This window comes from Oreochromis aureus, linkage group 1 (genome assembly GCF_013358895.1).
Source record: "Oreochromis aureus strain Israel breed Guangdong linkage group 1, ZZ_aureus, whole genome shotgun sequence".
NCBI lineage: Eukaryota > Metazoa > Chordata > Actinopteri > Cichliformes > Cichlidae > Oreochromis > Oreochromis aureus.
In genome coordinates this window covers 26,534,998-26,548,864 of record NC_052942.1, presented here as the reverse complement: position 1 = coordinate 26,548,864, position 13,867 = coordinate 26,534,998, and the positions used below count along the sequence as shown (strand labels likewise).

At 39.2% G+C, this 13,867-nt stretch overlaps 1 protein-coding gene across 1 annotated transcript; it reads left to right on the top strand.

Moving 5' to 3' along the window:
* Positions 1-3,738: 3,738 nt before the first annotated feature.
* ddx21 (DEAD (Asp-Glu-Ala-Asp) box helicase 21) lies at positions 3,739-12,876 on the top strand. Its single transcript, XM_031741761.2, has 16 exons — positions 3,739-3,896; positions 5,252-5,491; positions 5,640-5,768; positions 5,865-5,940; positions 6,292-6,470; positions 6,567-6,684; positions 7,192-7,377; positions 7,713-7,858; positions 8,209-8,358; positions 8,471-8,632; positions 9,301-9,420; positions 9,811-9,884; positions 10,147-10,306; positions 10,582-10,716; positions 11,243-11,287; positions 11,429-12,876. The coding sequence occupies exons 1-16, from the start codon at positions 3,813-3,815 to the stop codon at positions 11,696-11,698; spliced, it is 2,274 nt and encodes a 757-aa protein (XP_031597621.1). The 5' UTR covers positions 3,739-3,812; the 3' UTR covers positions 11,699-12,876.
* Positions 12,877-13,867: the final 991 nt, after the last annotated feature.

Here is a 13,867-nt window from a genome sequence, read left to right as displayed (position 1 = left end):
AGTTCTAGCATATACCTCAGATGCAGGATTCCCACAGAGCGATCTATAAACAACAGGAATAGATAAATACAAGGAAATAACACAACTGTAACTGCATTAGAGAAAACATTTCCATTATTATCTTGTGAGGCTGCTGTGTCAACAGAACTCTGCGCTCTGTTTTTAAAATTATCATGGCTTTAAAACTGTGCTGTCTGTTTATCACGTATGGATTGAAGTTTTTATCAGTCACTGCAGCTGTCAATTCCTGTGCAGGGATTTGGGAGTCCAAAGCCCTTCCCAGCAAGAATTAAGTTCCAGCCATGTACACATGCAGGGGTAGTGTGGTAGCAGGGCGTTTAACTGGCAAAGCTGAATCCAGCGTGTGCAGATGCATGAGAGCGTAGTTATGGTGTGAAGTGCAAAACTGTAATAAGGGTAAACCAGGAGCAGAGATGCACCAATTTTTTCGCCATATTATACATTTATGGCACATTTTACTGCCTGTTTTAACAGTGGTAAAGCACTTTATGTAGATTTTTTTTTTTTTTTTTTACACTATCACAATGGATGTGAAGTGTACGTCAACCAGCTATCAACACTCTGGATTCTCATCTACTTTGCATTATGAGGTCTCCAATCTTCCATCTGCAACTGCCTGAGCAATGCTTTATATCTTTATTCTTGCTAAGCTGCTTCACGTCTGGCTTGGGGTTATCATTATATGAGCTGCAAAAGCTCAAAAAGGAAACAGTATTTTTTAATATATGACAAGATGTCAATGATAAAATATATAACAGCAAATTGTTAAACTGGTTCTAAGAATTGATAAAATTCATGGGATGATTCGGCAGTGACAGCAATAATGAATACATTTCAGTGTGCAGCTTCATTTTAAAATATTACATTGCCTGCTGGGTGTTTGTTTTATTAAATTATAGCTCTGTGCTGCACAATTCTCACTTCACTTACCTGAAGAATGAGATGGTATTTCCTGGGTAGATATAAAGGGTCCTATGAAGACATGCAGTGTTATTTCTGTAAGTGTGCTATAGATATGATAATATGATAATCTTTTTTTTTTCTTTTTCTTTTTTTTTACATGTTTGTGTTCATTAAATTCTTCTTTAGGAGCATTTGTCTTGCATTTAAGGAGTTGCCAAAGAGAACAATATGTTCTAGCATGTGATGCAGTCCACCGAAGCCCTAGCTTTGGCATTATTGGACTCAAGAGACAGAAATTATATAGGTTTTTGTTTGTTTATGCTCATTCCCTTAATAATGAGTTCTAGTGAAGTAGAACAGCACAGTTGGAAATACTTAACTCCCCAAAATGAGAAGAAAACCGAACCCGATTAAACTGTTGGCTCTAGCTCTCCTAGGAAACATATCAAGTCTGTGGTTAATTTTTAGGGTATTGTCAGATCAAACTGTACCTCTTCTCATCTTTAAAAGCACAGGTTAACATAGACTAAACTAAGTGGGATGTCCATTTGTTGGTATTGTCATAAAGAAGCTGCATGAAATAGGACGGACAAAGCCATAGGAATAAAATGCACAGTAAAAACAGAGAAGAAAACTACTGCAGTTTTATTCTTTTTTTCAGAGTGCATCTCTTAAAACCGATGGTCCAGAAGTCAATTTAAATATTTAACTGAGCACACTGTGAGGCCAAGAGAAGATATATAAAGGCCTTCTGCATCTGATTTTCTAGAACATTAAAAACTGCCTCTTTAAAACTGGGTATCTCTGCCAGTGGATTCTTGAGTGGATCCTGTAGTTTCTGGCAACAGGATACTGGTGTAGTGAAACTTTCTTTGATAAAGAATTGACAAACAAGCGCTTGTCTTTCAGTGTTTTATTCATCATACTTGTAAGAGGTCACAATTAATCTTCAAAAACTGCCTCTTCTCTCTATTGTAATTGTTCATACAAAGAAAAGTGACAAATGACTGGCAAGCGACGCAGATCAAAGTGTAAATTACTGCTGCTTTAGAACCACGGAAGGTCCTTCTGTTTATATAATCTCCTCATGATTACTCCAGTTTCTTCTTCCAGTGCAAGAACACACACTGGGTTAACCCTGCCCACCAGGACACAGGATATTCTCCCAATGGAGATGGAAAAAAAAAAAAAAAAACCTGTACAAAATATTAAAATATATCTTTTGAAAATGTAAACATTTGTTAGACAAACATGCAATCTGTGAACAGTATACTAGTTTCTTAAAATCTGCTTGCAATAAAGCGATTGCTCTGTGTGAAACAGTTTGTACCATAATGTTGATCAAAAAGATAACTGGTTATATTTAAATAAACTGAAAGTTGAAGACAAAAAATGACTTATATTTGCGTCACTGTTGTAATAACCAAGTTTTTGTCTTTTTTTTTTATGTCAGCCTCAGCAAAGAAGTTTTATTTTCCACTGAGTTATCCATATTTATTCAGCTCTTCAAAACAGTGAAGCTGAATAATGATCTTGAGGATATGATTTTTGTAGTTCCTCTTCAGGAAAGCGGTCTTTGAACACAGCAGGCCCATATAATGTGTGGGTAGTGTGCATTTCTGAGCACCACAGTTTTCTTTTCCTCAGGAGCCTAATTATGAATTCTCCTTCATATCTTTTTTTATAATTATTTTCATTTTCATTATTTTCTTTGCCTAGGAGTAGCAATCTCTCAATGACAAGGTCGTCATGTCCTAAAACACCTTTTATTGTCTGTTTTACCCTAAACAGGATCATAACTTGCACATGCTCCACTTAAGAAGACTTTAACTATAGTTAAACTGAAGTTATAGCCTAAGTTAGAAGTTATTAGTTTATTACTTTAAAAAACTGTCTTGGCTTTTGCAACCAGGGCTGTCACCTCCTGCTTGCTGTTAAATAAATTCAGCATTTGCAAAAAAAAAATAAGACTTCACGTTCCAAACCCAATTTTATAATAAATATTGTTTGTAGAGGGGACAACATGAGGGATTGGCTTTACAGAACATACATGAATGTTGTAGTAAAACAAAATGACCAACCTGAGCTGCAGCGGATCATTATGTGTCCTTTAACCTGTTCACTTGTTATCAGCGATTAACCCTTTCATGCATAGTGGTCACTACAGTGGACAGCTAGCCAAAGGATGTTTTCTTGCATTTGTTTCAGTGTTGATGGTATACTTGCACATAAACCACTGCATTGGACACTGATGTGTAACTCCATACCCTGCCACCCACTGGTCATTTAATATTACTATAGATGTATGATGTGTTTCATTGTAATTATTGTTATTTAACCCTATCATACATGAATTATGACAACCTCAATCAGTATTTTTATTCATCTTTTCATGCCTAAAGACAAATAAAAATACTGATATGCTTAACAGACAGAGTGTACCATGTGAAACTACGACAGACTCTATATGAAGAGTATGTAGATGTGGTTGTGATGGTGCAGACGTGCATTCCTCAACCGCCATAAACAAAATAAACACTTTTAGGGCCGTTTGGCTGCTTTTTTCACCACCATTTCAGTTACTTGATTCTATGATTTGTTTTCCCTCTTGAGATCCAAAAACATTTTTTACCTAACATTTTAATTTAATTTTCAATTTTCAAAATTCGTTGTGATTATGCTGTAATTATTTCACGTTCTTAAGGAAGTGTTACTAATATTCTTTCTTGTGTTTGCCTATCCAGAGACTGCATTTAGTATCTATGAGGTCTATTTCTGTACCCGGATCGCGAACACGCGTCGTCGCGCCGCCCTGCGCGTTCCTTTCCGTCCGCGTGCCCGTGGGTTTTACCTGTGTCTACGCTGAGGGTTTCCAACAGGGAAGAGAAATGCCATCAAAAATCATTTTTGAAACTGATGATCAAGCAATGGACGAAGAAGTAGACACTGTCGCGGAGACTAAAACCCTAAAGGTGAGCAAAGCAGGTCGTCTCGGCCTGGAAAGAAAGAAAAATGGTTTTACTCGCGGCTCGGCTCCTCCGTGTTTTGGCAGCATGTGGCTGAACACGCTAACTAGCTAACCAGACAGCTAACTCTACTTAACTGTTAGGAAAACAGAGACAGATAAGATAACCGCGTGTAGCGAACTTAGCAGTGACGTATTTTTGCGCTCATATCTCGTGCTGTATTAAACTTAAATTTTGTAATGAGGAAGAAGAGCAGCAACGTGGTCCGATGGTGAGCTAAGGTAATGTTAGCACATAATGCGAGTGTTAGCCATTTAACCTAGCTAAGAGAAGATCACGTGGCATGCCCATGTGTCTTAGAGTTGATCGTGTGGTCTGACGAGACTGTTTACATTTGAGTACACATCCGCGATGTAAACACGAATTAAGTTTTGTTTACTTTATAGCCAGATGTTCTAAAAAACCCCCAAACAAATACTACTTAAAACAGTAAAGAACAATTTACTTATAACTATATAACTGCCGAATATTACTTTGATATGCTAAATGCACGAAATTCGCTAAAGTTTGTATGGCTGTCTAGAGTTAAGTTTAGTCAGACTTAAATGGTGGATGGCTGATTAGTGTTTGTTATTTTCAACCTCAGGTCAGGATTAATAAACCAACCGTTTATACTGGGAAACACAGTTTGGGTGGTTCTTTGGTCGAAATGATTTACTATAAGTTTGCTCGGCTAACGTTATCTGAGCGTAGCAGAGGGCTCATCTCTGGTTATTAAAGTAGTATTCCCATGATTTTTTTATTTCATCAAGTCATTAATTTATTCAATAAAATGTCAAAATTTGTGTCAGTCACCACGCAGATATCCATATGGAAGTGTTTTGTCTTTTGTTTAATGTGTTTTCGACGTCACTCATTTTTATAAGTGGCTTCAGAGTCCAGTGGTTTACATTAAGCAAAATATTCCTGTTAGGATGCAGGGAGGAGACACTAGTTATTTTGCCCACTGAGGTGGCCCCTACTGAATAAGAGAGCAGATGGAAGTAGCTTCAGACCACTTTTTAATGCCAAAAACCACCCAAATAAATCTATATTATGAAAAATAACTGTAGATTTTTAAAGTCTTTGAATATTTTGCCAGCAGAAAGGTTGTGTGATACAGCAGATGCACATTACCCACTGCAATTTCTAAATGACGTTTTTGCTGATAATAGGACAAAAAGCACAACATCAGCCAACAATGTGTAGAGGAACTGAACTTTAAGAAAGGTTTTCACTTTTAAACTTTGAGTAGCTACAGAGTGCTTGGGTTTTCTGAATTTCTTACTGTTTTGTGTCTTAAAATGAAAAAAAAAAAATAGAACAAGACCAAAGAGGGCAAGAAGCTGAAGAAGCAGCAGCAACAGCAGCAGCTGGAGGAGCAGGAGGATCCAGACTGTGAGCCTCCTGCACCAAAAAAGAAAAAGAAAAAAGACAAGCTGGCGGCGGACCAAGTGAACGAAGACCTCGATGAGGCCACTGATATGAATGGCAACAGCAATGGTGTTGAAACGCCAAAGAAGAAGACTAAGAAGAGCACCGGAGAACAGACAGACACAGAGGTCAGTGTTGATTGTCCTTAGCCAAAGGTCTAATTTTGGACAGCAAACAGTTTATGGGCATATTAATTTTGCCTATAAAGTGATCTCTCTGTGCTCTTTTCTGTTACCTTGTGTAATACATGATCCACTTTTTTTTCATGGGGATTAGAAAATCAAGAAGAAGCAAAAGAAGGCAACTGCAGAGGCAGCAACCAATGGACATTCCACCCCAAACACCCCGGTTCAGACACCATCCCAGTCAAGTGAAGACTCGGCCAGTGACAGCGAAAAAGAAACAGTAAGATCTGCATAGAGAATGTTTTTTGCTTTTCAGCACATCTTCTGGCTTCAGTTAGAGGTTTTTAAAACAAAACTGATCTGTTTTCTTGTTTAGGAAGAGACACCAGAGCAGAAAGAAGGGGCATTCTCCAACTTTAGGATCTCTAAAGTCACTATTGACAAACTGAAAGGTAAATGTCAGAGCTTTCTACCCTATTTTTATTTATTTTTAATTATATTTATTTTTATACAGTGCATCAGAATTAGAAGGTCACTGGCACATGTACAGTGTCTGACATGCTTGGTGCGTCATAGTTTTGGGTAATCATGTTGTTAAATCTGACTTCAGCTTTTTTTATGTAATGAAGAATTACAGAATTTATTTGAATATTTATAGACTTTTGCAAGCTTTCTAGGGGTAATCTAACATGGGCATAGGAGTTGTTGAAGTGCTTCGAGGTTTGCTAAATAATTAACTAATAACTAATTACCATTGATTCTCTTTCTTTCTCTGTGTCCACACTATTAATTTCCTTTTTTAGCTCGAGGAGTCTCTTATCTGTTTGACATTCAGGTAAAGACATTTAATCATGTCTATGATGGAGAGGACGTAATTGCCCAAGCCCGAACGGGAACAGGAAAGACTTTCTCCTTTGCTATCCCTTTGGTGGAGAAGCTCCAGAAGGATTCGGTGGAGATGGCCAGAGGCCGTCCTCCCAAGGTACACGCCCATACATGGCAGAGGTAGTGAATATTTATGGACGCTGTGATTCTGTGTGACTGAGTTTGTTTATTTTTTAATTTTTTTAAACTATAGGTTCTGGTGTTGACTCCAACCAGAGAGTTGGCTATCCAGGTTGCTAAAGACTTCAAAGACATCGCTAAGCGCGTATCTATCGCCTGTTTCTATGGAGGCAGCTCCTACAACCCACAGAGTATGTCACATACAGCAACACAGTTTTCTTTAAGTAAAATAGTCTTGGATGTTCCAGTTAGAAAAGAGGGATGTTTTACATGTATTACACATTTTAATTTAGCAAAAATTGTGGTTCCATGCACCTTATTTGCCTTATACTGAATGCCTCAAATGCACTACTTTTAACCCTTTGACTGCAGTAATTCAGGGCCGACACAAGGTGGCAGGACTGTATACTGGAACAGCTTATGGGCTTTTTTTTTTTTTTTTGTAGTGTATGATTCATGGGACTTGCAAATTAACTTAATAACTGGGATTGCTTCAATCATGACTTCAGTTTCAGTGACTGTAAAATGTCGATGATAATCAGGGTAACTGAGACCATTCATTTGCTGCTGTTTTTTCTAGAAAGAGATTTTTAAGTAGATGTCAGAATATTTTTAAATGCAGTTTCTGTTTGCTGTTTTCAGTGAGCTTTATATATTGTTATCATATAAAACTCCTTTTATTAACCTTTTCTTTCCAGTTGATGCTATCCGTAATGGTATTGATATATTAGTTGGAACCCCCGGCCGCATCAAGGACCACATCCAGAACAATAAACTCAACCTCACCAAAGTCAAACATGTTGTTCTGGATGAAGTGGACCAAATGTTGGACATGGGCTTTGCAGAACAGGTTGAAGAGATTTTGGGTTCATCATATAAGAAAGGTAAAGTAAATCTCTGGGTTTGTATGTTGAAATATGTATATAGGCCAAAATGGGCTGATAGGGTTTTAGTTTGTTTATCAAACTGCCAAAACGTCTGCCTTAGAGGTGCTCACGCTTCCTGATGATCAGTTAATCCAATCTGAATGTGATTAGCAGCACCTTGCTGCTATTTAGCCTCTTAACTGCTAGGCAAGCAGCAAGGGTGTGCTTAATTTTTCACAGGACTGCATAGAGTCCTTTCCTTTCCTTTTTACACGACTGTTTACTGAAGTAGTAATTGTTTGAGTTTGGTTATATATGCAAATTTAAATTTTGTGCACATCTCTCCTGTTTAGACTCCGACACCAACCCACAGACTCTCTTGTTTTCGGCTACCTGCCCACCTTGGGTGTATGAAGTGGCAAAGAAATACATGAGACCCAACTGCAAACATATTGACCTGATTGGCAAGAAAACTCAGAAAGCTGCGACAACTGTGGAAGTAAGTGTGTTTGTGTGGGAGGGAGTGTGTAGAGGCTGAGACGGGTGCAATTTAACAAGCGTTACAGCAGTCTTGGGTCTTTGGTTTACATTGCTCAGAGATGCTTGCATGCAGGGCCAGTTAAAGTAACGGACTGTAAAATGAGCTCACATACATCTCCACCAGGAAAACCCAGCAAGTTCATTTGCAGTAAAAATTGCTGTATTTATCATCATCCACTTCAGTGAAGTTGTAATAAAGTACAAGTTTTTAGCCTGCCAGTTGGATTAATGAAAATCCCTCTCCTCTCACACCCTGCTTTCCCCCGCCCTGGTGAATCATTTGTCTCTGTGTGTCTTTTTCTGCTGTAGCATCTAGCCATAGCATGTCACTGGTCACAGCGTGCGGCGGTGATAGGCGACGTGATTCAGGTGTACAGTGGCAGCCATGGGAGAACCATCGTCTTCTGTGAGACAAAGAAAGAGGCCAATGAGCTTTCCATGAATGCATCCATCAAACAGGTAGACGCACATACTTGCATGGTGCACTTGGCACATTTAACAGGCTGATGTGTTGTACGTGAAATTGGTAATATCCTCAATAATTTTATTTATTTTTTCTTCTTTTTTTAAGAGCACCCAGTCTCTTCATGGTGATATCCCCCAGAAGCAAAGAGAGATGACGTTGAAAGGATTTAGGAACGGAGCCTTTGAGGTTCTGGTTGCCACTAATGTTGCAGCCCGTGGATTAGATATCCCTGAAGTTGACTTGGTGGTCCAGTGTTCTCCACCCAAGGTGAGAAGAGTTTCCAGTTATCTATAAGAATTCCTCAATTATGGCTTTATATTTATTTATTTGTTTAATTATTGTAAGAGTGTTGATTTTATACTTGTGAAGATCAGTGGCTGTTGGATGAAAATGAGCGATTAAGTCTCGGTGCATGGATGTTACCTGCACACTTTCACACGATTATACATAACAAGATCACTCAGAGAGCGCATCTGCCCCAGAACGGCAAGGGTGCTGCTAACACTTTGATGTTTTTATGATGTTTTATTACAACTTGCCAAGGTCAGCCTGATTTTTATAACGACATGCTGATGTCTGACCTTTGACCAATGACCTTGAAGCATTCCTTACTAAAATGGTGTATTTTATTCTTCTCCATTTTTCATGTTCTTTATTCTGTATCTGTACACACATGGATCAGAATTGGCTAAAATCTTTGGGTCCTATAAGCTGTTCAAGATATATATCATTGCAATATATATATATGGAGTCTGATTTTTTTTTTTTCCTTTTTTTTTGTTAAACTTTATTAACTAATTCAAATATTTTTTGTCAAGGTTGATCTAGTTACTTGTGTCCTCCAAACCCATTTCCTTTATACATATATATATATAAATGTATGTGAAGCCTCAAACCTTCACTTTGTCTGAAGTTTTTTTTGTGTTTATTCTCAGGATGTGGAGTCATACATCCATCGTTCAGGACGTACAGGGCGTGCAGGCAGGACTGGAGTCTGCATCTGCTTCTACCAAAGAAAAGAGGAGGACCAGTTGCGCTACGTAGAAAACAAAGCAGTAAGTATCTTTTGAAATGCTCACTTGGGAGTAAAGACAGGCACACAGGAGGGACTGGCTTACCTTTTTGTTTTTGTTTTTTAAAAAAGAAGCTGTAAAAAAATCAGAAAAAAAAGAACACAATCAGTCCTACTCAGTCATTTCTCTCTACATGTGAGAAGGAAATGGATAAGAAGATCCAAAGGGAAAAGAACAGAAAGGTAGAGGAGGGTGTTTAAGAGGCACCGGGTAAATAAAGGTGCTTAGAAAACCCAAGTGAATGTTGTCTTTTTCTTAGAGTTGGAAATGGATTCTGATATTGCTTTCCAATATTTTTACACAATCTGTGTGACAATGAGGCCTTCCTGTGTGACTGTTAAACTAACCACTTTTTATTTGCTATTATTTCAGGGCATCACATTCAGGCGAGTTGGCGTTCCCACCGCCAACGATATTATTAAGTCATCAAGCAAGGATGCTGTCAGGTAGGTAATTAAGGGGAGTGAGAGCCAAGGGCAAGCAATTATATTTTGTTACAGGAGTATGAAATGGTTTTAATTGTTTACTATTTGAAAGCTTGTATTCAGTCAGCCACAAGGTATGATTAATAATCAAGGGCAATGGTTTAGTACTTTGGCAGCTTAGTGGTTCCACAAAGCCTCTGCCTTAATCATGACATTGCTGAATGTGAAAAATCTTTCCTGACTGCGAGAGATTGATTGTTGACTTTTCCTATACTGTGTCCAGGTTTCTGGATTCTGTTCCAGTCGCGGCTATCGGGTACTTCAGAGCATCAGCTGAGAAGCTGATTGAGGAGAGAGGAGCAGTTGATGCACTGGCTGCTGCCCTGGCCCACATTTCTGGAGCCACAAGTCTAGAGCAGAGGTCACTGCTCAACTCTGATGCTGTAAGTTATTTATGCATGCGTACAGAACTCTCGCTATTATGTCATATTACGCACCGTTCACCCTCTCATACAGCTTTCCTAGACGATAGATTTGTGTCTGCCCTTTGTTTTAAAGCCCGTGGGCGTTCTCATGCAGACCTAACATGTTGCCCCTGCCCACCCACTAAGTATAGTGCTTGTCCTCCATCTAGTTAGAAATGCGCTGTGCCTTTAGGTGATGTATAACTGTAATTCTGCCTAATGTGTTGTTTCTGTTTTGTTTTGTTTTTTTGCAGGGTTTCAGCACAATGCAGTTGGTGTGTTCCCAGGAGATGCATAATCTGGGTTACGCCTGGAGAACCATCAAAGAGCAGCTAGGAGAGCAGATTGAGAACCACATTCACAGAATGACCTTCCTCAAAGGCAGAACAGTATGTATACACACTTAATATGTAGATATGTGAGCTGCGGCTGGTGTATACATAGATGCTAGACCTTTGCAAAATAATGGGTATCTGTGTGAGAGGGGAGAGGTTGTATGTTGATGGATGTCTGCGTGTGTACAGTTAGAAAGGACTGGGCTCAGTTTATAGACAGCAAGTGTTCTACTTTCTTATAAATTGTACATTCTTGCCAAATAGTAAAAAAAATACACCCCTGCGTGCCACATGAATCATAGCAATTGATTTGACAATTAGAAATGTGAATTGGAAACCCACTGGTAAATGAAAATGCAAATTAAGAGAAGTAGTGAGTAAAATGTCTTTTTTTTTTTTAAATGTATTGTCCTGTTGTATGGGAATTGAGTCTCTCTGGTCGCACAATAAGCACAGAGCTAATTATCTACAGCATGTAAACAGAGAGACATCTGTTAGTATAAGTGAACATGTGTGACCATGTCCGTTTGACACAGACATTGAAAAACTCGCCATCTCACGCTTATTGTTTTTCTAACAGGGAGTTTGTTTTGACGTCCCAGCTGATAAAGTCAAGGAGATTCAGGTGGGAACAACAATAACCCCAACATCTGTTCAGCATATGTAGTTGACTTCTTGTAAATGTGAAAAAATGCGAAAATATAAATTTCAACAGACTGGCAGTCCTGTTTGAAATCCTTTGTCTCCCCACTTGTTCCTCCATCAGGAAACATGGCAGGACGGTCGCCGTTGGCAGCTCACCGTGGCCACAGAGCTGCCAGAGCTGGAGGAGAAGCAGTTCAGTAACCGTGGTGACAGAGGCTTTGGCAGTGGTAACCGTGGTGACAGAGGAGGGTTCAGAGGCGGCAGGGGAAGGAGTTTCGGTGGAAGCGGTGGCCGTGGCAACGGGTTCCGGAACGGCGGTGGCAGCAGCGGCGGCTACGGCAACAACAGAGGAGGACACAAACGCACATTCAACCAAGCGTTTGATTACTAAAGTAATAATGTGTGGACTGATAGGACAGACTGTCACTCAGCTGGGCTGGCAGTGGTTCTTATTGGCTGGCTGGTCAACATTCTCCATCATGATACAAGTTTAATTGTGTAATTTGATATAGAATTCATTGAATTACAGAGTTTGAGACATAATTTAAACAAAACGTGCTGTCGGAAGAGTAATACTAAAGGTGCAGTTTACCGTAAAGCTCAATATTTGTTTCCTCTGGTCTGTTGTGCATGTCATCCATCTAGATTTTTTTTTGGCTCGTCTGCACAGGTTTGGAGGTATGTGCAGCAGAAATGTCTGCCTTCTCTTTAATGTGACTAAATTTCACTTAATCTGGGCTGCTGTTTAATGTAGGTAGTGTTTTAGGGGGTGGGGTTTAGTTCAGATTTTTTAGGACAAGTGTCATTTAGTCCTGTTATATTCAAGAAAAGACGGACATCTTTACACCACACATCTCCAGAGCTGGGCAAAACCCACCAAAATATTCCAGATGGATACGTAGCACTGCAGGACAGAGGAGATTTTTTGGGGGGGTGAGCTGTTACTTTGATTTACAGATAGTTATCTAAAAATGGTTTAAAATGAAAATCTGTGTACCATATATACAAAACTAAGACTGGCAGCCATTTTTGCGATGCCTGATGTGTGTTTCTTTAAGGTGGCACATTAGCTGAAACTTTTGGAATGACATTGCAACTGAATAAACAAGCACCAAATTTAATTACTGGTTCAATATTGAAATGTTGGCAATATTCAATAACATGGCCTAAAGTTGGAACATGTCATCCATTGGGTTTTAGGTAAAGTGTTCATTTTTATGGGTGTTTGGGGAACATTGGCAGCAGTCACACTTGAGGCTTTTGTCCAAAATGGAAGATGCACAATCTTGTTCATGTCACATTTGATGTACAAGTGTGCTATCAAACCCGTTCAGTATGTTGCACTGTCACGTTTGAGATGCTGCTACTCTGCACCCGCAGAGAACAGCAATGGTGCTGACCTTTACAAATGTGCTCAGTGTCAGATTGCTGCCTTACCCTCAGCTGAAACCTCTCTCCCCAAAAATATGTCGGATGATTGCTTTGCAATTGCCTCTATTTAATAACTTTTGTCTACTGCTTCCATTCATTTGAATGAAATGACTTATTCATTAAAAAGGTCAAGTCATATTGTGTTTATTCCTTCCAAAGGGGGTAAAATAAGTACATAACATGCTAATTAAATAGTTAAAGGCATTCGTCTTCTGTCAGAATCCGACTGGTAATAAACTACACTCACTGAGCACTTCAACAGGTAAAGTATCTAATTAACTAGTGGTAAGAAGTCATCCCAGTGCATTTAGGCATATAGAAATTTTCAAGGTGAGCCGTCGAAGTTTAAACTGAGCATGAGAATGGAGATTCAAATAACTTTGAATGTGGCATAGTTTTTGATGCTAAACAAGCTGGTTTGAGTATTTCAGAAACCACTAATCTACTGGTGTCTTTTCCCCACAATCATCTCTATGATTTGCAGAGAACGATCTGAAAAAGAGGAAAATATCCAGTGAGTTGAGTGAAAATGCCTTGTTGATGCTAGCTCAGAGAGAAATGGCCCCAAACTGCCCTGAGTTGATAGGAAGGCAGCAGTAACTGATATAACCACCCTGATAGCCACTCCTGTCACAATGGCCATAATTCGCACAGAATAACCAAAACTGGGCAACAAAAGCTTGAAAAACTGATGAGTCTTGATTTCTACTGCATCATTTAGCATAAACAGTATGAAAACATGGATCCATCTTAGTTTGTATCAACGGTTCAGGCTGTGGGTGGTGGTGTAATGGTCTGGGAGATATTTTTTTTGGCATGCCTTGGACCGCCATAGTACCAAGTGAGCAACATTTAAATGCTACAACCTACCTCTGTTCCTTTGTGACCACAGCAGCTGGAAAATGCACCAAGCAAAGCTCAAATAATCTCAAGATGGCCTCCACAGTCATCAGATCTTAATCCAATAGAGCACCTTTGAATCTATAAAATAGCACATTCACATCATGGATGTGCAGCTATGTGGACCATAATCTTTGAGGAGCATTTCCAGTAACTTGTTGAATCTATGCCGAGAGGTCCAGCCCCGTCCCAGCAAGGTCTGTCTAATGAAGCATGTGCTAAATAAATA